Raw genomic sequence first — 25,089 nt, forward strand, 5'->3', positions numbered from 1 at the left:
TGGTTTCAGGTGATCCAGGTGAACTGGAACCAGGTACAGAAACTGCAGATACAAACAAGAATGTAAAGTTACATAAACGCTCTCTCCACCGGGCAGAACTGATGGATTGTGTTTACACTCGTTCATATATTATAATTAGCTTCCCTCTCAGACTCAGTGTTAACACACAGAGCAGAGTTTTTGTTTTTAGAGGACTGTGGACAGAATCAGCTGATCCGTGTGTGTGACTGTCGGATGCTGTGATGTCATGATGCTGTGATGTCATGATGCTGTGATGTCATGATGCTGTGATGTCATCACCGCCTCTTCATCCATCAGCAGTAACCTGAGACTCATCTTCCTCCCTCTGCCCGCAGGCTAAGGACAGCGATGATGATGAGGAGGTGGTGCAGGTGGACCGGGACCACTTCATGGACGAGTTCTTCGAACAGGTGAGACCCCACAACACGCATGTTAACCTCCAGGGGGGCCCCAAGGGACCCCAAAGGGCCCCCCAGAGGACCCCAGAGGACGCCAAAGGGCCCCAAGGGACCCCAAAGGACCCCAAAGGATCCCAAGGGACCCCAAAGGGCCCCCCAGAGGGCCCCAAAGGATCCCAAGGGACCCCAGAGGACCCCAAGGGATCCCAAAGGGCCCCAGAGGGCCCCAAAGGATCCCAAGGGACCCCAAAGGACCCCCAGAGGACCCCAGAGGACCCCAAAGGACCCCAAGGGACCCCAAAGGGCCCCAGAGGGCCCCAAAGGATCCCAAGGGACCCCAAAGGACCCCCAAAGGACCCCAAAGGATCCCAAGGGGCCCCAAAGGGCCCCCCAGAGGACCCCAAAGGACCCCCAGAGGGCCCCAAAGGATCCCAAGGGACCCCAGAGGGCCCCAAAGGATCCCAAAGGGCCGCCCAGAGGACCCCAAAGGGTCCCATAACAGAGTCAAACTCTTTCTTGTAAAACTCCTTCTTCCTGTTCCTGGGAGCATATATCTGGGCGTCTGAGGTGTAAAACTCCTTCTTCCTGTTCCTGGGAGCATATATCAGGGCATCTGAGGTGTAAAACTCCTTCTTCCTGTTCCTGGGAGCATATATCAGGGCATCTGAGGTGTAAAACTCCTTCTTCCTGTTCCTGGGAGCATATATCAGGGCGTCTGAAGTGTAAAACTCCTTCTTCCTGTTCCTGGGAGCATATATCAGGGCGTCTGAGGTGTAAAACTCCTTCTTCCTGTTCCTGGGAGCATATATCAGGGCGTCTGAGGTGTAAAACTCCTTCTTCCTGTTCCTGGGAGCATATATCAGGGCATCTGAGGTGTAAAACTCCTTCTTCCTGTTCCTGGGAGCATATATCAGGGCGTCTGAGGTGTAAAACTCCTTCTTCCTGTTCCTGGGAGCATATATCAGGGCGTCTGAGGTGTATAACTCCTTCTTCCTGTTCCTGGGAGCATATATCAGGGCGTCTGAGGTGTAAAACTCCTTCTTCCTGTTCCTGGGAGCATATATCAGGGCGTCTGAAGTGTAAAACTCCTTTGTTTTACACAGTATGTCCCCTTTAACAGAAATTCTCCCTTAATGCTCCTGTTTGATATGTCCTGATCAGAGATGACACATATCTGAAACCATGCAGGGTCTATGGGGGCAGCCATGATGGAATATTTAACAGAAAGAAGAAAGAAGGATCTGCTGAGTCACTGGTTGCTATGGTGATTCCCAGGCTCACAGAAACACTCACTGTGTAAAACTATAAGTTGTGTTGAAACGGCGAGCAGATGTATTTTTAATCATCTGCAGGTGTATTATATATTATTCATGGCAGCTCTCTGCTTTGATATTGAACGTCTTTATGAGAAGTGGAAACATTACAATGTGGTAAATGATTTACTGAAATCTAACAATTCATACATAATAAGAAATAAAATGATGAAAAATAAAAAAAATTAAATATTTTAGGTAGATAAATAATAAGAAATAAAATGATGAAAAATAAAAAACCTGAAATATTATAGGTTCCAACAGTAATAATAAAACAGTTAATTGGACTGTTTTCAGAGCTGATTTAAACCCAGATGTAGTGCCAATCTGCCATTAAAAGGTAGTTAATTATTTAGTTGACCTATAAATTAAATAGAATAAAAACGTTTCCCTTTTGTTTCAGTCAACAGATGCATCCGTTTAGATCAAAGGAAAAACAGTGATGTGTTTATATGGGATTTAAAGGTTCGTTGTCTTTCTGTTGGTTAAGTTTCATCACTGGTTGTATTTTCTTTGTTGTGCAGCTTTCATCAGTAACTTCTCTTTAATTGAATCTCTCCTTTGTTTGCTCAGGTGGAGGAGATCAGAGGCTGCATAGAGAAGCTGTCAGAGGATGTGGAGCAGGTGAAGAAGCAGCACAGCGCCATCCTGGCCGCGCCCAACCCTGACGAAAGTAAGACCCCAAACCACCTTCCCTCAGTCACAGCCTGGACTCTCAGAACCGGGAACCAGGAGAACCAGGAGAACCAGGAGAACCAGGAAGGAGCTGAAACACTTTAGTGGTTTCATGGAGCCTAAAACTCAGATAAGAGGGTCACATGATCACCAAGAGCCTCTCTGACCGAGCGCTGCCTTCCGTTCAGTAACTCGAATAACTCTGCTGTTACAGTTTCACAGGGACAGTTATTACCGTCGCACAACGTGCGCACGTCATGACCTCACAAACCCAACAACGCTGAGGTCCACATTGGTCTATCATGGCCTGGGTAATTTAACTCTTCCTGCTCTGGTGAAAGGAGAAGCTGGAGGTAGAGGTGAACTGGGGGTAGTACCACCAGCCTCTGGCTCTGAGCCAGTCAGGCTCTGTCTCTCATGATTTCATCTAAATGTAATGCCTGAGAAGGCATTCATTTAACCTTAACCGTTACTAACAGCAGCTTTTACAATCAGGCAAACGCTGCTAACATGATAGGCAGTGTTTGTTAGTTAGTTAGTTACCTGCAGTGTTAGCCGAGGACATGCTAACGTTGTTAGTTAGTTAGTTAGTTACCTGCAGTGTTAGCCGAGGACATGCTAACGTTGCTAACGCTGCTAACGTTGCTGGGTTCAGATTCACCAACGTTAATCATTCATTCATAGTTATTGCATGTTGGTAGTATGTCCTCCCTTTGGTGAAATATTCACTTTGCAAGTTGCCCTGTTGTCGTCTTTTTTAGGGATGTGTAACCAAACTTTCGAGCGTTTGTACCGCTTGGGCGCCATGTTTACTGTTGGCTGCTGGCTGCGCTGGACTCGCCACGCAACGCTGCGTGGTGACGTCATTCGCGCCCACTGGAATCGATAAGGGAATCGTTTGCAAAATCGCCAAAACGATTCCAAGGAATTGAAACACTGGGAACCGGTTCTCGATTCCCATCCCTAAGCGTATCCATCCGCCAGCCTGAACATGTATTTGTGTAAAGGATGTTGGATATTCTGTTGAAGAACCTTCCACAGCTCGACCCGAACCTCTGAAAGAAATCCGATCCGTTTAACGTGATGAGCGCCGCTGGCAGAGCGCCACCGAGCGCCGCCATCCGTCACTGCGCCGCTCCTCCGGACACCCGAGGAGAAAATAGAGCCTCTTCGGTTTGGGGCTGAACGAGCTGAGAGCTGCAGTGCGTTCAGCCCGACCCTGACTCGCTGTGACTCAGCAGCAATGAGTCAATGTCACCGCTGAGGCCCGAAGCCAACGCTGCTGAGAGCAGCTCGCTGCTGCAAACGAGTTTTATGTGATGTTACTGAATTTTTGGCTCAGTCTGAGTCAAACTGGACTTTTAAAATGTTAACGTGTAAGTCTGACATCACACTAATGATCCAAACTCCTGCATGAATACGATGATCTGGACTCAAACTGACCAACCAAGATGCTTTGATCGTGCTCCACAGTCCCATCCTGGGCTTCGAGCCCAAGTTAAAGGGATAGTAGTAGCACACTCTCAGGAAATAAAGTACAGAATTGTACCTTTAGGGGTACGATGGCTTGTCACTGGGGCAGTACCCTCAGAAGGTAGAGTTTTGTACCTTTGTGGTTTGTACCTTACACCAGAGATGGGGACTCGAGTCGCTGTTTTGATGACTTGTGACTTGACTTGACAAAAAATAAAAGACTTGAGACTCGACTCGGACTTGGAAGTTAAAGACTCGGCACTTGACTTGAGACACGATGACTTGAGTGTTGAGCATCTAGCATAACTTCCAACTTTGTTCGTCATTTGAAGATCCATTCTGACCAGTAAGTGCTCGATAAATTAGCCAATATTATCCTGTTAGCCTAGTCGGTAGTTAGCTAACGTTAGCTTGATATGATACGGGGTGGACAGGCTGGACACATTGGCCAATGATGTTTACTGACAGTTACTTATATCTTTGTGTTTTCACTTTATTAAGATCAGATTCTGCAGGTAAAACTGCAATAATAAGGTGAGCTGACTTGCCCAAGAAAAAATGACTTGAGACTTGAAAGCTAAGACTTGAGACTTGCACATGTGTGACTTGGTCCCATCTCTGCCTTACAGGGACCAATCTTGTACCTCTGGTGGCAATTTTGTACCCTTATACTGAAGTAGCCTAACACAGACTGTCTATTGTACCCCAGCATGTAGAAAAAAAGGTACATATATGTACCTTTAGGTCCAATAATTAACCCTAGGGGGTACATTAGTATAGATTGTATCTCAGGGGACAAAAAAGGACTCGTACTGTAGCCTTATTTCTGAGAGTGTGGGAACCTTTTAGGAGCTGATGCAGCTGTTTAACCTTCAAATATGAGGTTGAATAAACGAGTTAAAGTCGATTTAAAGTTTGGCTTTGATGACTCAGTTCTGCTGCTCCATCCCGTTTGTATGAACGGTTTATTTCTTCACTCCCTAAAAACAAACTCGACCCCATGTTCCTTCCACAGAGACGCAGATATTAGTGATATTAATGATTAATTCTAACGTATCTGAAGGGAAAACGTCGCTGCATATTTTAGTTCAGCTTCAGCACGGCGTCCTCAGGAGTCCGGAGAAAAGGCCCACAGCAACATTTCTACCCATCATGCACCAGTGCACCAGGGGCATCATGGGAGCCTGAATGTGACCCTTCCTCTGGGATGAGTTTGGTTCTACCTGCAGTCTCAGGTTCTGGTTCTGTCCGGTTCCACTCTGAGCTGAACCTCCTCAGCAGCTTCTTATGCTTATTTATTTATTTATTTAACTGTTTATTTTATTTGGTTATTTACTTTATTTATTTATTTATTATACTGTTTATTTAATTTATTTATTTACTCGTGTTTATTTATTTATTAAACTGTTTATTTATTTCAGCTGTTTTTGCTCTGCATGCTGCATGTTGATGTTTCTGCTAGTTGCATGATAAATTATGTTTCTGTTCTTCATCCCCTCCTTGTTCCCTCTCCTTGTTTCCTCTCCTTGTTTCCTCTCCTTGTGTTCTCTCCTTGTTTCCTCTCCTTGTTTCCCCTCCTTGTTTCCTCTCCTTGTTTCCTCTCCTTGTGTCCTCTCCTTGTTTCCTCTCCTTGTTTCCTCTCCTTGTGTCCCCTCCTTGTTTCCTCTCCTTGTTTCCTCTCCTTGTGTCCTCTCCTTGTGTCCTCTCCTTGTTTCCTCTCCTTGTTTCCTCTCCTTGTGTCCCCTCCTTGTTTCCTCTCCTTGTTTCCTCTCCTTGTTTCCCCTCCTTGTTTCCTCTCCTTGTGTCCTCTCCTTGTTTCCTCTCCTTGTTTCCCCTCCTTGTTTCCTCTCCTTGTTTCCCCTCCTTGTTTCCTCTCCTTGTTTCCTCTCCTTGTTTCCCCTCCTTGTTTCCTCTCCTTGTGTCCTCTCCTTGTTTCCTCTCCTTGTTTCCTCTCCTTGTGCCCCCTCCTTGTTTCCTCTCCTTGTTTCCTCTCCTTGTGTCCTCTCCTTGTGTCCCCTCCTTGTTTCCTCTCCTTGTGTCCTCTCCTTGTTTCCTCTCCTTGTTTCCTCTCCTTGTTTCCTCTCCTTGTGTCCTCTCCTTGTTTCCTCTCCTTGTTTCCTCTCCTTGTTCTTCTTCTCTGGTGTTTTCTGCTGCATGCTGCTGTGAAGTTTCCTTATTTAAACTGCATGATGTGACGTTGAGCTCAGAGGAGCCGAGGGGAACCGCGCAGGACATGTGAGTATGTGGACCAAGGCCTCGGCCCTCAGGGGCCTCAGTCAGGGGCCTCAGGGGCCTCAGTCAGGGGCCTCAGTCAGGGGCCTCAGTCAGAGGCCTCAGGGGCCTCAGTCAGGGGCCTCAGTCAGGGGCCTCAGTCAGGGGCCTCAGGGGCCTCAGTCAGGGGCCTCAGTCAGGGGCCTCGGGGGCCGTAAACACTGTGGCTGTGTTCGAAACCGCATATTACATACTACATACTCATCGATCAGACAGTATGCAGAGCGTTTACCCACAATGCATTTCGCTCCTGCCCGAGCCGAAATCAGCCGGCCTGAAGCTGATTTCTCTTAAGCTCTAAACTCTGTAAACTTTAGCAACATTTGAAACATTTTCAGGAGAGAAAGTAGTCGTTTAGATCCCCAACGTGTTGAAAACCTGACAAAATACCGGCTGTTTACAATTTTGTTCCCACGAATTCGGCGCTACTAAAGCTAGCCGCAGTGAGCAACGCACTTCCTGTTATTTTCACAAAATAAAATACCCGTTGCCTTTTATCATAGGGAGAGCCATTACCATACAATTGGTGCTTTTGTTTTGAAAACAGGAAGTGAACCTACCCTCGTTGTAGCTAGCTTGAAACTGCCGTTTTGACAGGAAATGACGATCGGCGACGTCACGTTACGTTGCATCTTGGGTAGTTTGAGTATGAGTAGTAACCTCATGATGCATACCCAACATTTCAGAGAATCTAGTATGCATCCGGGAACTTCTGCTTACTCAAACTCGCATACTAACTCAGAAAGTTGGTATGAGTAGTAGGAGTAGTATGCGGTTTGGAACACAGCCTGTTACTGTGACCCCCTCTGCAGCACAGGAAGGGGCGGGGCCAAGGAAGCAGGTAAAAAGACAGTAAAAAAAATTATGATTAATTTACTCAAAGCTGTGATGACAACAAACAACACTGAAGCAGCAGATCAGTTCTGAGCTGAAAAAAGAAATAATTAAATCAGATTTTATTCCCCAACATGAATAATTTCACGTTAAGAAAGTTCCTCAAACAATGAATTCAGAACAAACTGTCGATGCATTTGGTGTAAATCCAGAAACCTTCTAAGCAGAAAGCAAAGAGAGAAAAGAAACGACTTCAGGGCCTGAACAGAAGCGAAAAGGAGAAGATTTAGAAGGTTAAACAGAAACAAAGTGTCCCGAAAAGTTAAAAATGGAAAAACAGTTACAACGAGTCACAAAACCAGGAAAAAACACTGAAAGATTCAAAGTGTTTGAAATCAGATGCGTTTCATTTCATAAAGTCTAAAAATCTGATTTCAGGAAGCGTAAACCTTTAAATTTGAACCTTTAAACCTGGTCTGATTGTGGCTGGAATAACAGAGTACAGGATCCTCACAGAGAGGTCACAGAGAGGTCACAGAGAGGTCACAGAGAGGTCACAGCGCCTTAAAGCCACTCCGACTCCTCCTCCGGTCACCGTTCAGTTTGCAGGAGGCAGAAATGTGAGGATGAGGAGCTGCAGAGAGACGAGGATGAAGGCCGGAACTGAAAAACCGATCATGTGACGCTCACAGAGCGAGAAATCAGAGCGCAGTCGGACTGATCCGAGCCGACGCTGCGACTCTCCTTCGTCCTCCTGAGGAAAACATGTCGCTTTCTTTCTTCCTCTCCTCCTCAGTTCTGGGTCAGCGCGCTCTCAGCTGGTACAAAACGCAGTGTGTTCCTGCCTGAATAATGCATGATGGGAAATGTAGTGAGAGCAGAGGACTACAAACGCAGATCTGCCTCCAAACCAACAGCCATTCAGAAAGACTTCCTCCTCACATCATCATTCATTTATCTGCTCTTTGTCTTCCTGGATATCTATACATATATATAGATCTATATATATATAGATCTATATATCTATATCTAGATATATAGATATATATATGACATAAGAATTCTTTGCCTTCCTGTTTATACTGATTGGATTTTGTACATCATATAAATAGAGATACATACAAAGTTATTGTTCACTGAAAGAGGCACATCTGAGGAAAAATACTTTAATAATGTTGGAAAAAACACCTTAAAGAGGAGAAATAAACAAAAAGAAAACTTTTAAGATACGATAAGACCAAATTTTTCTAGAAAGAGGCACACAACCACCAGAGAGGTGGTACCTCAGACGCCCTGATATATGCTCCCAGGAACAGGAAGAAGGAGTTTTACACCTCAGACGCCCTGATATATGCTCCCAGGAACAGGAAGAAGGAGTTTTACACCTCAGACGCCCTGATATATGCTCCCAGGAACAGGAAGAAGGAGTTTTACACCTCAGACGCCCTGATATATGCTCCCAGGAACAGGAAGAAGGAGTTTTACACCTCAGACGCCCTGATATATGCTCCCAGGAACAGGAAGAAGGAGTTTTACACCTCAGACGCCCTGATATATGCTCCCAGGAACAGGAAGAAGGAGTTTTACACCTCAGACGCCCTGATATATGCTCCCAGGAACAGGAAGAAGGAGTTTTACACCTCAGACGCCCTGATATATGCTCCCAGGAACAGGAAGAAGGAGTTTTACACCTCAGACGCCCTAATATATGCTCCCAGGAACAGGAAGAAGGAGTTCTGGTTCTGGTTCTGAAGCTGGTTCCTCTGCAGCACAAACCCCGAACAGGCAGACATCTTTGTTCTGCACTTTCTGTTCTGACTTTAAAGCAGCTTTTGGGGGTCGAGCAGAACCGGCCGGCGTTGCTTGGCCTGCGACGAGCTGCAGCAGCGAGGGCGAGGCGGTCAGACGGGAGCAGGCTGAGTCAGAGGTGGAGGAGGTGGAGGAAGCTGGATGGCACTGCAGCGCTCGTAAATCTGACTGCTGCAGTTAGCGCTCGCCTCCTCCAACATGGCTGCCGTGGTGTGATGCCTCCTGCTCGCCCTCCTGATCCTCAGAGCGCTCCGACAGATTCAGCCGACGAGGATGATGCTTCAGCTCAGATTTTAGATATAAACGGAGTCTATTCCTCTTCTCATTTCTCTCACTGAAACTAATCAATAGATAATAATTTAAGAAAATAATCAATAATCAGACTGGTGATTAAAGAAGACAACATAAATAATAATGTGATTGTAATATTTATTCATATTCTACATGACTGGACACATTTCTGTTCATTATTCTTCAATAAATCCATGTTTTTCTATCATTGGGAATATATTTTTATATTACAACTTACAACTAAATTATCTCAGAAATTACAAGTAGATTTAATTATTATAATTATAATTATTCAGGACAATAAAAGAAAAACATTATCATGAAGGACGAACGTTCAGTGATTTATGTTGTAAATATCGGTTTATTTAATATGTTTTATTCATTTATTTCTCCAGAAAAACTCCAGAATATGAAGCTGTGAAATTCAGATTTCCTGTAATTCTAAAACCTCGTTCACTTCCTCTTTCAGACGATTGGTGACATTTACGCCCGGTTAGCTCTGATTGGTCGGCTGCGGTGGCCTGATCAGACTCCGCCCACCTCATTAGACATGCGCACATTAAACGAAGCATTTGATTGGACGTAGAGCTGGAACACGCCCCCTAGTGCAGCAGGGTCCTTCAGCACCACTTAATGAAGTTATGAATTATGATGAAATTATTGTTTCATTTAATTATAATTATAATTGAATTATAATAAATATAATAATTTCATTTAAGTTATGAATTATGATGAAATTATTGTTTACTTGAATTATAATTATAATTATAATTAAATTATAATTAATTATAATAATTTAATTCAAGTTATGAATTTTGATTAAAATGATTGTTTAATTGAATTATAATTATAATTTAATTATAATTCAATTATAATTAATTATAATAATTCAATTTAAGTTATGAATTATGATTAAATTATTGTTTAAGATGAATTTATTGTTTTCTGAACTGTTAACGTTTCATGTGCTCTAAGCTGCATGGTGCATTTAAAGAACACTCAGTGCAGGATTTTTCAGTATTTCCTCATTTAATTACTGTTAAAGATCAGCGTTCATCTTTTGCTTCTGAGAATGATCATTATTCTTTACTCAGTCGGATGAAAAACACAAGTTTCTCAGCTGGAATTTAGTTTTTCCAAAGATTTAAAGTCGAATTAAACCCCAATAAATTGAGACGTCGCAGTCTGAGGTGGGCTGGGGGTCTCTGGGGGTCTCTGAGGGTCTCTGGGGGTCTCTGGGGGTCTCTGAGGGTCTCTGGGGGTCTCTGGGGGTCTCTGGGGGTCTCTGAGGGTCTCTGACGGTCTCTGGGGGTCTCTGACGGTCTCTGGGGGTCTCTGGGGGTCTCTGAGGGTCTCTGGGGGTCTCTGGGGGTCTCTGGGGGTCTCTGACGGTCTCTGGGGGTCTCTGGGGGTCTCTGACGGTCTCTGGGGGTCTCTGGGGGTCTCTGGGGGTTCTGGTCCAAAGCCTTTCCAACCTTTTTTCTTCTCTTTGCAGAGACCAAGCAGGAGTTGGAGGACCTCACAGCTGACATCAAGAAGACAGCCAATAAAGTTCGCTCAAAATTAAAAGGTACGACTCACTCTGACCCGGAAACATTCAGACCCTGTTCAGCTTCGCTGAGGAGGAGGAGGAGGGTTTCTCTGATGAAGGTTTAAACTGATTTATATCAGTCAACGGATCAGAGGTTCAACACCTTAGTTCAAAGTTCAAATCTTCCAAGTAACCTGCTGAAGGTACAGAGCAGTGAGTCTTATTGAGATGTTAAACACGGAGAGAAGTTAGTGGAAAATAAGCTGAAAACAAGCAGAAAATAAGCTTCTTTGTTTTGATTTAAACAACATTCATTTCAAGGTTCAAAGATAAACAGGATGATGATCTTTTTAAGAACTCCTCACAGGGTCATCTCTGGTGTTCATACCTCAGCACCTGTAGGTCAGCTGACCTTCCAGGTGACCTTTAAGATGACCAGGTGACCTTCCAGCTGACCTTTCAGGTGACCACAGTACATCCATGAACCAGCAGCTGTTTCTGTGAGTTTATGGTAATTCTCTCTGAGGAGCGTCGACCTTCAGCAGGGTCAGAAGAAGAAATATTCTGATTTATCTCGCTGTGATGGCGAGGACACACACAGACAGATGAGCCAATGAGCTCAGAGCTACAGCAAACACAGAGTAGAGGCAGCGGCGCCAGTTCATGCTGAGGGTGGAAGGACATTTCTGCTTTAATGTGAGCAGCCAGAGGAGGGAAACAGCCAGAGAGCAGCAGCCATTCTGGATCAGGATATAACTGGAGTCCCCACCAGGCAGCAGCCATTCTGGGGATCAGGATATAACTGGAGTCCCCACCAGGCAGCAGCCATTCTGGGGATCAGGATATAACTGGAGTCCACACCAGGCAGCAGCCATTCTGGATCAGGATATAACTGGAGTCCCCACCAGGCAGCAGCCATTCTGGATCAGGATATAACTGGAGTCCACACCAGGCAGCAGCCATTCTGGGGATCAGGATATAACTGGAGACCCCACCAGGCAGCAGCCATTCTGGATCAGGATATAACTGGAGTCCACACCAGGCAGCAGCCATTCTGGATCAGGATATAACTGGAGTCCACACCAGGCAGCAGCCATTCTGGGGATCAGGATATAACTGGAGTCCCCACCAGGCAGCAGCCATTCTGGATCAGGATATAACTGGAGTCCCCACCAGGCAGCAGCCATTCTGGATCAGGATATAACTGGAGTCGCCACCAGGCAGCAGCCATTCTGGATCAAGATATAACTGGAGTCCCCACCAGGCAGCAGCCATTCTGGATCAGGATATAACTGGAGTCCCCACCAGGCAGCAGCCATTCTGGATCAGGATGTAACTGGAGACCCCACCAGGCAGCAGCCATTCTGGATCAGGATATAACTGGAGTCCCCACCAGGCAGCAGCCATTCTGGGGATCAGGATATAACTGGAGTCCCCACCAGGCAGCAGCCATTCTGGATCAGGATATAACTGGAGTCCCCACCAGGCAGCAGCCATTCTGGATCAGGATGTAACTGGAGACCCCACCAGGCAGCAGCCATTCTGGATCAGGATATAACTGGAGTCCCCACCAGGCAGCAGCCATTCTGGATCAGGATATAACTGGAGTCCCCACCAGGCAGCAGCCATTCTGGATCAAGATATAACTGGAGACCCCACCAGGCAGCAGCCATTCTGGATCAGGATATAACTGGAGTCCCCACCAGGCAGCAGCCATTCTGGGGATCAGGATATAACTGGAGACCCCACCAGGCAGCAGCCATTCTGGATCAGGATATAACTGGAGACCCCACCAGGCAGCAGCCATTCTGGGGATCAGGATATAACTGGAGTCCCCACCAGGCAGCAGCCATTCTGGATCAGGATGTAACTGGAGACCCCACCAGGCAGCAGCCATTCTGGATCAGGATGTAACTGGAGACCCCACCAGGCAGCAGCCATTCTGGATCAGGATATAACTGGAGACCCCACCAGGCAGCAGCCATTCTGGGGATCAGGATATAACTGGAGACCCCACCAGGCAGCAGCCATTCTGGATCAAGATATAACTGGAGTCCCCACCAGGCAGCAGCCATTCTGGATCAAGATATAACTGGAGACCCCACCAGGCAGCAGCCATTCTGGATCAGGATGTAACTGGAGACCCCACCAGGCAGCAGCCATTCTGGATCAGGATGTAACTGGAGACCCCACCAGGCAGCAGCCATTCTGGATCAGGATGTAACTGGAGACCCCACCAGGCAGCAGCCATTCTGGATCAGGATGTAACTGGAGACCCCACCAGGCAGCAGCCATTCTGGATCAGGATGTAACTGGAGACCCCACCAGGCAGCAGCCATTCTGGATCAGGATGTAACTGGAGACCCCACCAGGCAGCAGCCATTCTGGATCAGGATATAACTGGAGACCCCACCAGGCAGCAGCCATTCTGGATCAGGATGTAACTGGAGACCCCACCAGGCAGCAGCCATTCTGGATCAGGATGTAACTGGAGACCCCACCAGGCAGCAGCCATTCTGGATCAGGATGTAACTGGAGACCCCACCAGGCAGCAGCCATTCTGGGGATCAGGATATAACTGGAGCACAGATTCTATAATAGTACAGATTCGCAACTCACGGTGCATTTCCGGTTTCCAACGAGGCGATTTTGGTTGCAGTTCCACCCTCTTTCCACATGGGGCGCTCAATTTTTGGAGACCAGAATGAATGGAGTCCTATGGAGCTATACGCCCTAGCGTGCCCTTATCTCAAGATATAATTTTTTCTCTAGTAATTCGAATGTTGTGTTCAAAAGAGGATGTTTAGAAAATACCCATGGCTGAGTTTTAGATTTTTAGAGCCACTCATTTGCTTAAAAAAAGGATTTTAAGTGTATATGACGTCATACATAGCTTACGACCGGAGATGCCGCTTTACGGCAGCAGCGTTTTCAAGGAAGAGCTGTAGTAAGAGAGAATCTGTGGTAACATCACAGATTCTTAGGCTGTGGTAACATAAGCGGAAAAAGTCCATCTTAATTCTGTTGTCGCTTGGTATGGAGCCAGCCGTCAAGCGGTGCCTCTGGTCGTAATTCATTCTTTCGCCGGTCGACCAGCTGTCATTAGCACAATGCTAGCGCGTGGTGGACAACAAGAAGCCAACCTGTAAGAAATCAAAGGGATATATGTACTCGTTCAGTAGATTTTTGACTTGAAACCCATGTTGAGCTCTCAGAAACTACATTCAAATCTGAGCGCTCTTGAGGAGACTTAGGTGAAACTGACCATTTGTAGCATCTAGCTCTATTGGGCCCCATTCATTCTGGTCTCCACCGACGCGCCCAGTGGAATTCTGGTGGAACTGCAGCCAAAAAGCCGGTACAATGGGGCTTAATAGTAAGTGGCAAGGCTGTTAGATAGATAGGCTGTGACTGGAGTCCCCACCAGGCAGCAGCCATTCTGGGGATCAGGATATAACTGGAGACCCCACCAGGCAGCAGCCATTCTGGGGATCAGGATATAACTGGAGTCCCCACCAGGCAGCAGCCATTCTGGGGATCAGGATATAACTGGAGTCCCCACCAGGCAGCAGCCATTCTGGGGATCAGGATATAACTGGAGACCCCACCAGGCAGCAGCCATTCTGGGGATCAGGATATAACTGGAGTACCCACCAGGCCGATATCTGATTTAAAAAAAAACTCCTTAATTTATTGAAAAGGGACATTTTTGTCCCCTTTTAAAACAACTTAAAAACATCATATATCAATATTTTTTTCCACTTTTTTTTCATAAATATTTTATTCCACTTCAGTTCTGATCATTTCTACCAAGTTTTCAATTATTTTCAAAAAAATGAACCCTTTAGATGCCAATTTGAACTTTTTAGCCCAAATTTTAAGCCTTTAGGTGCCAGTATTTTCCAAATATGGAATGCAAAGTGGAATTATTGAGTGGGGATAATTATGGTCTGGGATATGTCAATGATCAGCAACAACATTAATTTTTAGGGATTTAAAAAAATTTTGTTATGTCTTATTTACAAAAAAAGGGACATTTTTGTCCGACAGACCTTTACAATAATAAAATAAATAATAAAACAGGGGTGGTCCTTGGAGTAGTGGGTTGAGCAGGGGCCCCATTTATTTTTTACAGTTTATTTTATTTTATTTTTTTAAATATCAATACAACCTGCGTTAATGCGCGATAAAATATTTATCGGTGTTAAGTAATTAAGGAATTAACGCGATAATAACAAGTTAACTCGCCAAGCCTTAATATATACATATATCCTGTATTTTCCTTCCTTTCTGACAGTTTTTAACAGTTTTAAACAGCTTTTAACAGTTTTTAACAGTTTTTAACAGCTTTTAACAGCTTTCACAGGTAAATGAGGTCTGTTGTCCAAACTAAAGTCGTCCTGCAGCAGACACGAGGACAGACAATCTGCTGCTTACTCACCCAGTTTTCATCTCGCTGTCACACAGCATCACGAGCGAACCCTGCACACATGCACCAGCAGCGCATGTGTGATACTGCTGAGTCATCGTGGATCCGGCAGCGAGCAGCTGGGCCACGAGCCAGCAAACACACACCAGCGTTTGCAGCCCTTCTGAGGACGTGACATTGACTCGTATTAATGTGGTGGAGACTCAGTCCAGCCTCATCATGACCTGAAATAAAGATTTAATCATTTAGACTTCAGGGACGTCCAGAACAGGTCAGGGCCCCACGTGGACAGCAAACAGATGGGGTCCCCACAACGCCGCTAAATGAGAAAACACACTGAGTGGAAATATTAACCGAGTCACATGACACCAGGACACACCTGCAGCCAGTTGCCATGGCGACACACACCCTGTCCCAGGTGATGGGGTAACAATAGGCTGAGAGATTCTGCTCAGTTTGTCTGAAAAACAGAGACGTGAACCTGTCTGACCTCACAGGATTTCAGTTTGATCGTCCGGCAGCACCCCCTGCAGGCTGCTGCGGGTATTACAGCAATGTGGGAACCAGGAAACAGTTTAAACAGGAAACAATTTAACCAGGAAACAGTTTAACCAGGAAACAATTTAACCAGGAAACAATTTAACCAGGAAACAATTTAACCAGGAAACAATTTAACCAGGAAACAGTTTAACCAGGAAACAGTTTAACCAGGAAACAGTTTAACCAGGAAACAATTTAACCAGGAAACAATTTAACCAGGAAACAATTTAACCAGGAAACAGTTAAACCAGGAAACAATTTAACCAGGAAACAGTTAAACCAGGAAACAATTTTACCAGGAAACAGTTTAACCAGGAAACAGTTTAACCAAGAAACAATTTAACCAGGAAACAGTTTAACCAGGAAACAATTTAACCAGGAAACAGTTTAACCAGGAAACAGTTTAAACAGGAAACAATTTAACCAGGAAACAATTTAACCAGGAAACAGTTTAACCAGGACACAATTTAACCAGGAAACAATTTAACCAGGACACAATTTAACCAGGAAACAATTTAACCAGGAAACAGTTTAACCAGGACACAATTTAACCAGGAAACAATTTAACCAGGACACAATTTAACCAGGAAACAATTTAACCAGGAAACAATTTAACCAGGAAACAGTTTAACCAGGAAACGGTTTAACCAGGAAACTATTTAACCAGGAAACAGCTTAACCAGGAAACAGTTTAACCAGGAAACAGTTTAACCAGGAAACAATTTAACCAGGAAACAGTTTAACCAGGAAACAGCTTAACCAGGAAACAGCTTAACCAGGAAACAGTTTAACCAGGAAACAGCTTAACCAGGAAACAGCTTAACCAGGAAACAGTTTAACCAGGAAACAGTTTAACCAGGAAACAATTTAACCAGGAAACAATTTAACCAGGAAACAATTTAACCAGGAAACAGTTTAACCAGGAAACGGTTTAACCAGGAAACTATTTAACCAGGAAACAGCTTAACCAGGAAACAGTTTAACCAGGAAACAGTTTAACCAGGAAACAATTTAACCAGGAAACAGTTTAACCAGGAAACTATTTAACCAGGAAACAGTTTAACCAGGAAACAGTTTAACCAGGAAACAGTTTAACCAGGAAACCATTTAACCAGGAAACAGTTTAACCAGGAAACAATTTAACCAGGAAACAGTTTAACCAGGAAACTATTTAACCAGGAAACAGTTTAACCAGGAAACAATTTAACCAGGAAACAGTTTAACCAGGAAACAGCTTAACCAGGAAACAGTTTAACCAGGAAACAGTTTAACCAGGAAACAATTTAACCAGGAAACAGCTTAACCAGGAAACAGTTTAACCAGGAAACAGTTTAACCAGGAAACAGTTTAACCAGGAAACAATTTAACCAGGAAACAATTTAACCAGGAAACAATTTAACCAGGAAACAGTTTAACCAGGAAACGGTTTAACCAGGAAACTATTTAACCAGGAAACAGCTTAACCAGGAAACAGTTTAACCAGGAAACAGTTTAACCAGGAAACAATTTAACCAGGAAACAGTTTAACCAGGAAACTATTTAACCAGGAAACAGTTTAACCAGGAAACGGTTTAACCAGGAAACTATTTAACCAGGAAACAGCTTAACCAGGAAACAGTTTAACCAGGAAACAGTTTAACCAGGAAACAATTTAACCAGGAAACAGTTTAACCAGGAAACTATTTAACCAGGAAACAGTTTAACCAGGAAACAGTTTAACCAGGAAACAGTTTAACCAGGAAACAGTTTAACCAGGAAACAATTTAACCAGGAAACAATTTAACCAGGAAACAATTTAACCAGGAAACAATTAAATGAAAGAATGAATGAATGAATGAAAGAATGAATGAAAGAATGAATGAAAGAATGAAAGAATGAATGAAAGAATGAAAGAATGAACGAAAGAATGAATTAATGAAAGAAAGAATGAATGAAAGAAAGAAAGAAAGAATGAATGAATGAATGAAAGAATGAATGAATGAATGAATGAATGAATGAAAGAATGAATGAATGAATGAAAGAATGAATGAAAGAATGAATGAATGAATGAAAGAATGAATGAATGAATGAATGAATGAATGAAAGAAAGAATGAATGAAAGAAAGAAAGAAAGAATGAATGAAAGAATGAATGAATGAATGAATGAATGAAAGAATGAATGAATGAATGAAAGAATGAATGAATGAAAGAATGAATGAATGAATGAAAGAATGAATGAATGAATGAAAGAATGAATGAATGAATGAATGAAAGAATGAATGAATGAATGAAAGAATGAATGAATGAAAGAATGAATGAATGAATGAAAGAATGAATGAATGAATGAATGAAAGAATGAATGAAAGAATGAATGAAAGAATGAACGAAAGAATGAATGAATGACTAAATGAATGAATGAATGACAATAGGAACACCATCTAAAATGTGTGAAAAAGCTAACAAATCTCCATCTGTGTCTTCGTTTCTGCAGCAATCGAGCAGAGCATCGAGCAGGAGGAGGGTCTCAACAGATCATCGGCGGACCTCAGGATCCGCAAGACACAGGTGAGTCCAGGTGGAGGACCAGACACCAGACACCAGACCACAAGACACCAGACCACTAGACCACCAGAAACCAGACACCAGACACCAGACACCAGACACCAGACCACAAGACACCAGACCACTAGACCACCAGAAACCAGACACCAGACACCAGACCACTAGACCACCAGAAACCAGACACAAGACACCAGACACCAGACCACCAGAAACCAGACCACCAGACACCAGACACCAGACCACAAGACACCAGACCACTAGACCACCAGAAACCAGACACCAGAAACCAGACACCAGACACCAGACCACAAGACACCAGACACCAGACCACTAGACCACCAGAAACCAGACACCAGACACCAGACCACCAGACACCAGACACCAGACACCAGACACCAGAAACCAGACACCAGACACCAGAAACCAGACACCAGACCACAAGACACCAGACACCAGACCACCAGAAACCAGACACCAGACACCAGACCACAAGACACCAGACACCAGACCACCAGACACAGGACACCAGACACCAGACCACCAGAAACCAGACACCAGACACCAGAAACCAGACACCAGACCACCAGACACCAGACACCAGACCACCAGAAACCAGACACCAGACACCAGACCACAAGACACCAGACACCAGACCACAAGACACCAGACACCAGACCACAAGACACCAGACACCAGACCACAAGACACCAGACACCAGACCACCAGACACCAGACCACAAGACACCAGACACCAGACCACCAGAAACCAGACACCAGACCACAAGACACCAGACACCAGAAACCAGACACCAGACACCAGACACCAGACCACCAGAAACCAGACACCAGACCACAAGACACCAGACACCAGACCACCAGAAACCAGACACCAGACCACCAGACCACCAGACACCAGACACCAGACACCAGACCACAAGACACCAGACACCAGACCACAAGACACCAGACACCAGACCACCAGACCACAAGACACCAGACCACAAGACACCAGACCACAAGACACCAGACCACCAGACACCAGACACCAGACCACAAGACACCAGACCACAAGACACCAGACCACAAGACACCAGACACCAGACCACCAGACCACCAGACCACAAGACACCAGACACCAGACCACAAGACACCAGACACCAGACCACTAGACCACCAGAAACCAGACACCAGACCACCAGACACCAGACACCAGACACCAGACACCAGAAACCAGACACCAGACCACCAGACACCAGACACCAGAAACCAGACCACCAGACACCAGACACCAGACACCAGACCACAAGACACCAGACACCAGACCACAAGACACCAGACACCAGACCACTAGACCACCAGAAACCAGACACCAGACCACCAGACCACCAGACACCAGACCACAAGACACCAGACACCAGACCACCAGACCACAAGACACCAGACACCAGACACCAGACCACAAGACACCAGACACCAGACCACTAGACCACCAGAAACCAGACACCAGACCACCAGACACCAGACACCAGAAACCAGACACCAGACCACCAGACACCAGACACCAGACCACAAGACACCAGACACCAGACCACAAGACACCAGACACCAGACCACTAGACCACCAGAAACCAGACACCAGACACCAGACCACAAGACACCAGACACCAGACCACAAGACACCAGACACCAGACCACTAGACCACCAGAAACCAGACACCAGACCACCAGACACCAGACACCAGACACCAGAAACCAAACACCAGACCACAAGACACCAGACACCAGACACCAGACCACAAGACACCAGACACCAGACCACCAGACACCAGACACCAGACACCAGACACCAGACCACAAGACACCAGACACCAGACCACAAGACACCAGACACCAGACACCAGACCACCAGACACCAGACCACAAGACACCAGACACCAGACCACCAGAAACCAGACACCAGACACCAGACCACCAGACCACCAGACACCAGACACCAGACCACCAGACACCAGAAACCAGACACCAGAAACCAGACACCAGACCACAAGACACCAGACACCAGACCACAAGACACCAGACACCAGACCACCAGACACCAGAAACCAGACACCAGACCACAAGACACCAGACACCAGACCACCAGACCACAAGACACCAGACACCAGACACCAGACACCAGACACCAGACCACAAGACACCAGACACCAGACCACAAGACACCAGACACCAGACACCAGACACCAGACCACAAGACACCAGACACCAGACACCAGACCACAAGACACCAGACACCAGACCACAAGACACCAGACACCAGACCACCAGACACCAGACACCAGACCACAAGACACCAGACACCAGACACCAGACACCAGACCACAAGACACCAGACACCAGACACCAGACCACAAGACACCAGACACCAGACCACAAGACACCAGACACCAGACCACCAGACACCAGACCACAAGACACCAGACACCAGACACCAGACCACCAGAAACCAGACACCAGAAACCAGACACCAGACCACAAGACACCAGACACCAGACCACCAGAAACCAGACACCAGACACCAGACCACAAGACACCAGACACCAGACCACCAGAAACCAGACACCAGACCACAAGACACCAGACACCAGACCACCAGAAACCAGACACCAGACACCAGACCACCAGAAACCAGACACCAGACACCAGACCACAAGACACCAGACCACCAGACACCAGACACCAGACCACAAGACACCAGACACCAGACCACAAGACACCAGACCACCAGACACCAGACCACAAGACACCAGACCACCAGAAACCAGACCACAAGACACCAGACACCAGACCACAAGACACCAGACACCAGACCACCAGAAACCAGACACCAGACACCAGACCACCAGACACCAGACACCAGACACCAGACCACAAGACACCAGACCACCAGACCACCAGACACCAGACCACCAGACACCAGACCACAAGACACCAGACCACCAGACACCAGACCACCAGACACCAGACCACAAGACACCAGACACCAGACCACAAGACACCAGACCACCAGACACCAGACCACCAGACACCAGACCACCAGACACCAGACCACCAGAAACAAGACACCAGACACCAGAAACCAGACACCAGACCACAAGACACCAGACACCAGACCACCAGAAACAAGACACCAGACACCAGACCACAAGACACCAGACACCAGACCACCAGAAACCAGACACCAGACACCAGAAACCAGACACCAGACACCAGACCACAAGACACCAGACACCAGACCACAAGACACCAGACACCAGACCACCAGAAACCAGACACCAGACACCAGACACCAGACACCAGAAACCAGACCACAAGACACCAGACACCAGACCACAAGACACCAGACAACCAGAAACCAGACACCAGACCACCAGACACCAGACACCAGACACCAGACCACAAGACACCAGACACCAGACCACCAGACACCAGACCACCAGACACCAGAAACCAGACACCAGACCACCAGACACCAGACACCAGACACCAGACCACCAGACACCAGACACCAGACACCAGACACCAGACCACCAGACACCAGACACCAGACACCAGACACCAGACCACAAGACACCAGACACCACACCACCAGACACCAGACCACCAGACACCAGACACCAGACACCAGACCACCAGACACCAGACACCAGACCACCAGACCACCAGACACCAGACACCAGACACCAGAAACCAGACACCAGACACCAGACCACTAGACCACCAGAAACCAGAAACCAGACACCAGACACCAGAAACCAGACCACCAGACACCAGACCACCAGACCACCAGACACCAGACCACCAGACACCAGACACCAGACCACAAGACACCAGACACCAGACCACAATACACCAGACACCAGACCACCAGACCACCAGACACCAGACCACAAGACCACCAGACACCAGACACCAGACACCAGACCACAATACACCAGACACCAGACCACAAGACACCAGACCACAATACACCAGACACCAGACCACAATACACCAGACACCAGACCACAAGACACCAGACACCAGACCACCAGACCACCAGACCACCAGACACCAGACCACCAGACACCAGACCACAAGACACCAGACACCAGACCACCAGACCACCAGACCACCAGACACCAGACACCAGACACCAGACCACCAGACACCAGACCACCAGACACCAGACACCAGACCACCAGACACCAGACCACAAGACACCAGACCTTTAGGACCCCTAGGACCCCCAGGACCCCCAGGATCTTTAGGACCCCCAAGACCCCCAGGACCCCTAGGATCTTTAGGACCCCCAAGACCCCCAGGACCCCTAGAACCCCCCAGGATCTTTAGGACCCCCAAGACCCCCAAGACCCCCAGGACCCCTAGGACCCCCAGGACCCTCAGGACCCCCAGGATGTTTAGGACCCCCAAGACCCCCAGGACCCCTAGGACCCCCCAGGACCATCAGGACCGTCAGGACCCGCAAGACACAGGTGAGTCCAGGTGGAGGACCAGACACCAGACCACCAGAAACCAGATCACCAGAAACCAGACCTTTATGACCCCCAGGTCCCTCAGGACCCCCAGGACCCTTTAGGACCCTCAGGACATTTAGGACCCCCAAGACCCCCAGGACCCCTAGGACCCCCAGGACCCCCAGGACCTTTAGGACCCCTAGGACCCCCCAGGACCTTTAGGACCCCCAAGACCCCCAGAACCCCAGGACCTTTAGGATCCTCAGGACCCCCAGGACATTTAGGACCTTTAGGACCCCCAGGACCCTCAGGACCCCCAGGACCCTCAGGACCTTTAGGACCCCCAGGACCCTCAGGACCTTTAGGACCCCCAGGACCCTCAGGACCCCCAGGACCCCCAGGACCTTTAGGATCCTCAGGACCCCCAGGACATTTAGGACCTTTAGGACCCCCAGGACCCTTAGGACCCTCAGGACCCCCAGGACCCTCAGGACCTTTAGGACCCCCAGGACCCTCAGGACCCCCAGGACCCCCAGGACCCTTAGGACCCTCAGGACCCCCAGGACCCTCAGGACCTTTAGGACCCCCAGGATCCTCAGGACCCCCAGGACCCCCCAGGACCTTTAGGACCCTCAGGACCCCCAGGACCCCCCAGGATCCTCAGGACCCCCAGGACCCTCAGGACCCCCCAGGACCTTTAGGACCCTCAGGATCCTCAGGACCCCCAGGACCCCCCAGGACCCTCAGGATCCTCAGGACCCCCAGGACCCTCAGGACCCTCAGGACCCCCAGGACCCTCAGGACCCCCAGGACCCTCAGGACCCTCAGGATCCTCAGGACCCCCAGGACCCCCAGGACCCTCAGGACCCTCAGGATCCTCAGGACCCCCAGGACCCCCAGGACCCTCAGGACCCCCAGGACCCCCAGGACCCTCAGGACCCCCAGGACCCTCAGGACCCTCAGGACCCCACCACAGACACGTAGAAGCAGGAATCATGTGACTCCCTGCAGCCCGTCTCATTTCTCCAGTCTGACTGCAGTATCCTGCTCTCTCATTGGCTGAAGTCTGACTGCAGTATCCTGCTCTCTCATTGGCTGAAGTCTGACTGCAGTATCCTGCTCTCTCATTGGCTGAAGTCTGACTCTGCAGTATCCTGTTCTCTGATTGGCTGAAGTCTGACTGCAGTATCCTGCTCTCTCATTGGCTGAAGTCTGACTGCAGTATCCTGCTCTCTCATTGGCTGAAGTCTGACTGCAGTATCCTGTTCTCTCATTGGCTGAAGTCTGACTCTGCAGTATCCTGCTCTCTCATTGGCTGAAGTCTGACTCTGCAGTATCCTGCTCTCTCATTGGCTGAAGCCGCTCCCCTCCTCTCAGCCTGTCCACCCGCTGCTGCCCCCTGATGGACTGAAGGGGAACTGCAGCTACATCCCCACAAACACACAAAGACTAAATGAGTCCCGTTATATCAGCAGGTAGAAAGTTTCCTTCAGTCAGTCACAGATGAATAACGTTATTTATATTTCTGCTGGAGCATTGAGAAGAATATTCAGACACAAGGTTAAATCCACACCAAGTCATTTCACTTTAGTGCATTTAGACGCGTTTGCCACCTTTGTTTACTTTCGTTTACCTCAGTTTACCTCAGTTTACCTCCGTTTACTTCCGTTTACCTCCGTTTACCTCCGTTTACCTTCATTTACTTTAGTTTACCTCAGTTTACCTTCGTTTACCTTTGTTTACCTCCGTTTACTTTCGTTTACCTTCGTTTACTTTCGTTTACCTTCGTTTACCTCCGTTTACTTTCGTTTACCTCCGTTTACTTTCGTTTACCTCCGTTTACTTTCGTTTACCTCCGTTTACTTTCGTTTACCTCCGTTTACCTCCGTTTACCTCCGTTTACCTCCGTTTACTTTCATTTACCTCCGTTTACTTTCGTTTACCTCCGTTTACCTCCGTTTACTTTCGTTTACCTCCGTTTACCTCCGTTTACTTTCGTTTACCTCCGTTTACCTCCGTTTACTTTCGTTTACCTCCGTTTACCTTCGTTTACTTTCGTTTACCTCCGTTTACTTTCGTTTACCTTCGTTTACCTCCGTTTACCTCCGTTTACTTTCGTTTACCTCCGTTTACTTTCGTTTACTTTCGTTTACCTCCGTTTACCTCCGTTTACTTTCGTTTACCTCCGTTTACCTTCGTTTACTTTCATTTACCTCCGTTTACTTTCGTTTACCTCCGTTTACCTCCGTTTACTTTCGTTTACCTCCGTTTACCTTCGTTTACTTTCGTTTACCTCCGTTTACCTCCGTTTACTTTCGTTTACCTCCGTTTACCTCCGTTTACTTTCGTTTACCTCCGTTTACCTTCGTTTACCTTCGTTTACCTCAGTTTACCTCCGTTTACTTTCGTTTACCTCCGTTTACTTTCGTTTACCTCCGTTTACCTCCGT

General features: G+C 47.1%; 1 protein-coding gene across 1 annotated transcript in view; it reads left to right on the forward strand.

Moving 5' to 3' along the window:
- stx1b (syntaxin 1B) overlaps positions 1 to 25,089 on the forward strand; it is a 91,290-nt gene that overhangs the window by 45,413 nt on the left and 20,788 nt on the right. The window contains exons 2-5 of the mRNA XM_075454630.1: positions 357 to 431; positions 2,306 to 2,405; positions 10,581 to 10,655; positions 18,056 to 18,129. Coding sequence (XP_075310745.1) covers positions 357 to 431; positions 2,306 to 2,405; positions 10,581 to 10,655; positions 18,056 to 18,129 — 324 coding nt within the window. The remainder of the gene's footprint in view (positions 1 to 356; positions 432 to 2,305; positions 2,406 to 10,580; positions 10,656 to 18,055; positions 18,130 to 25,089) is intronic.

Source organism: Odontesthes bonariensis, chromosome 21, assembly GCF_027942865.1.
Source record: "Odontesthes bonariensis isolate fOdoBon6 chromosome 21, fOdoBon6.hap1, whole genome shotgun sequence".
NCBI classification, from domain to species: domain Eukaryota; kingdom Metazoa; phylum Chordata; class Actinopteri; order Atheriniformes; family Atherinopsidae; genus Odontesthes; species Odontesthes bonariensis.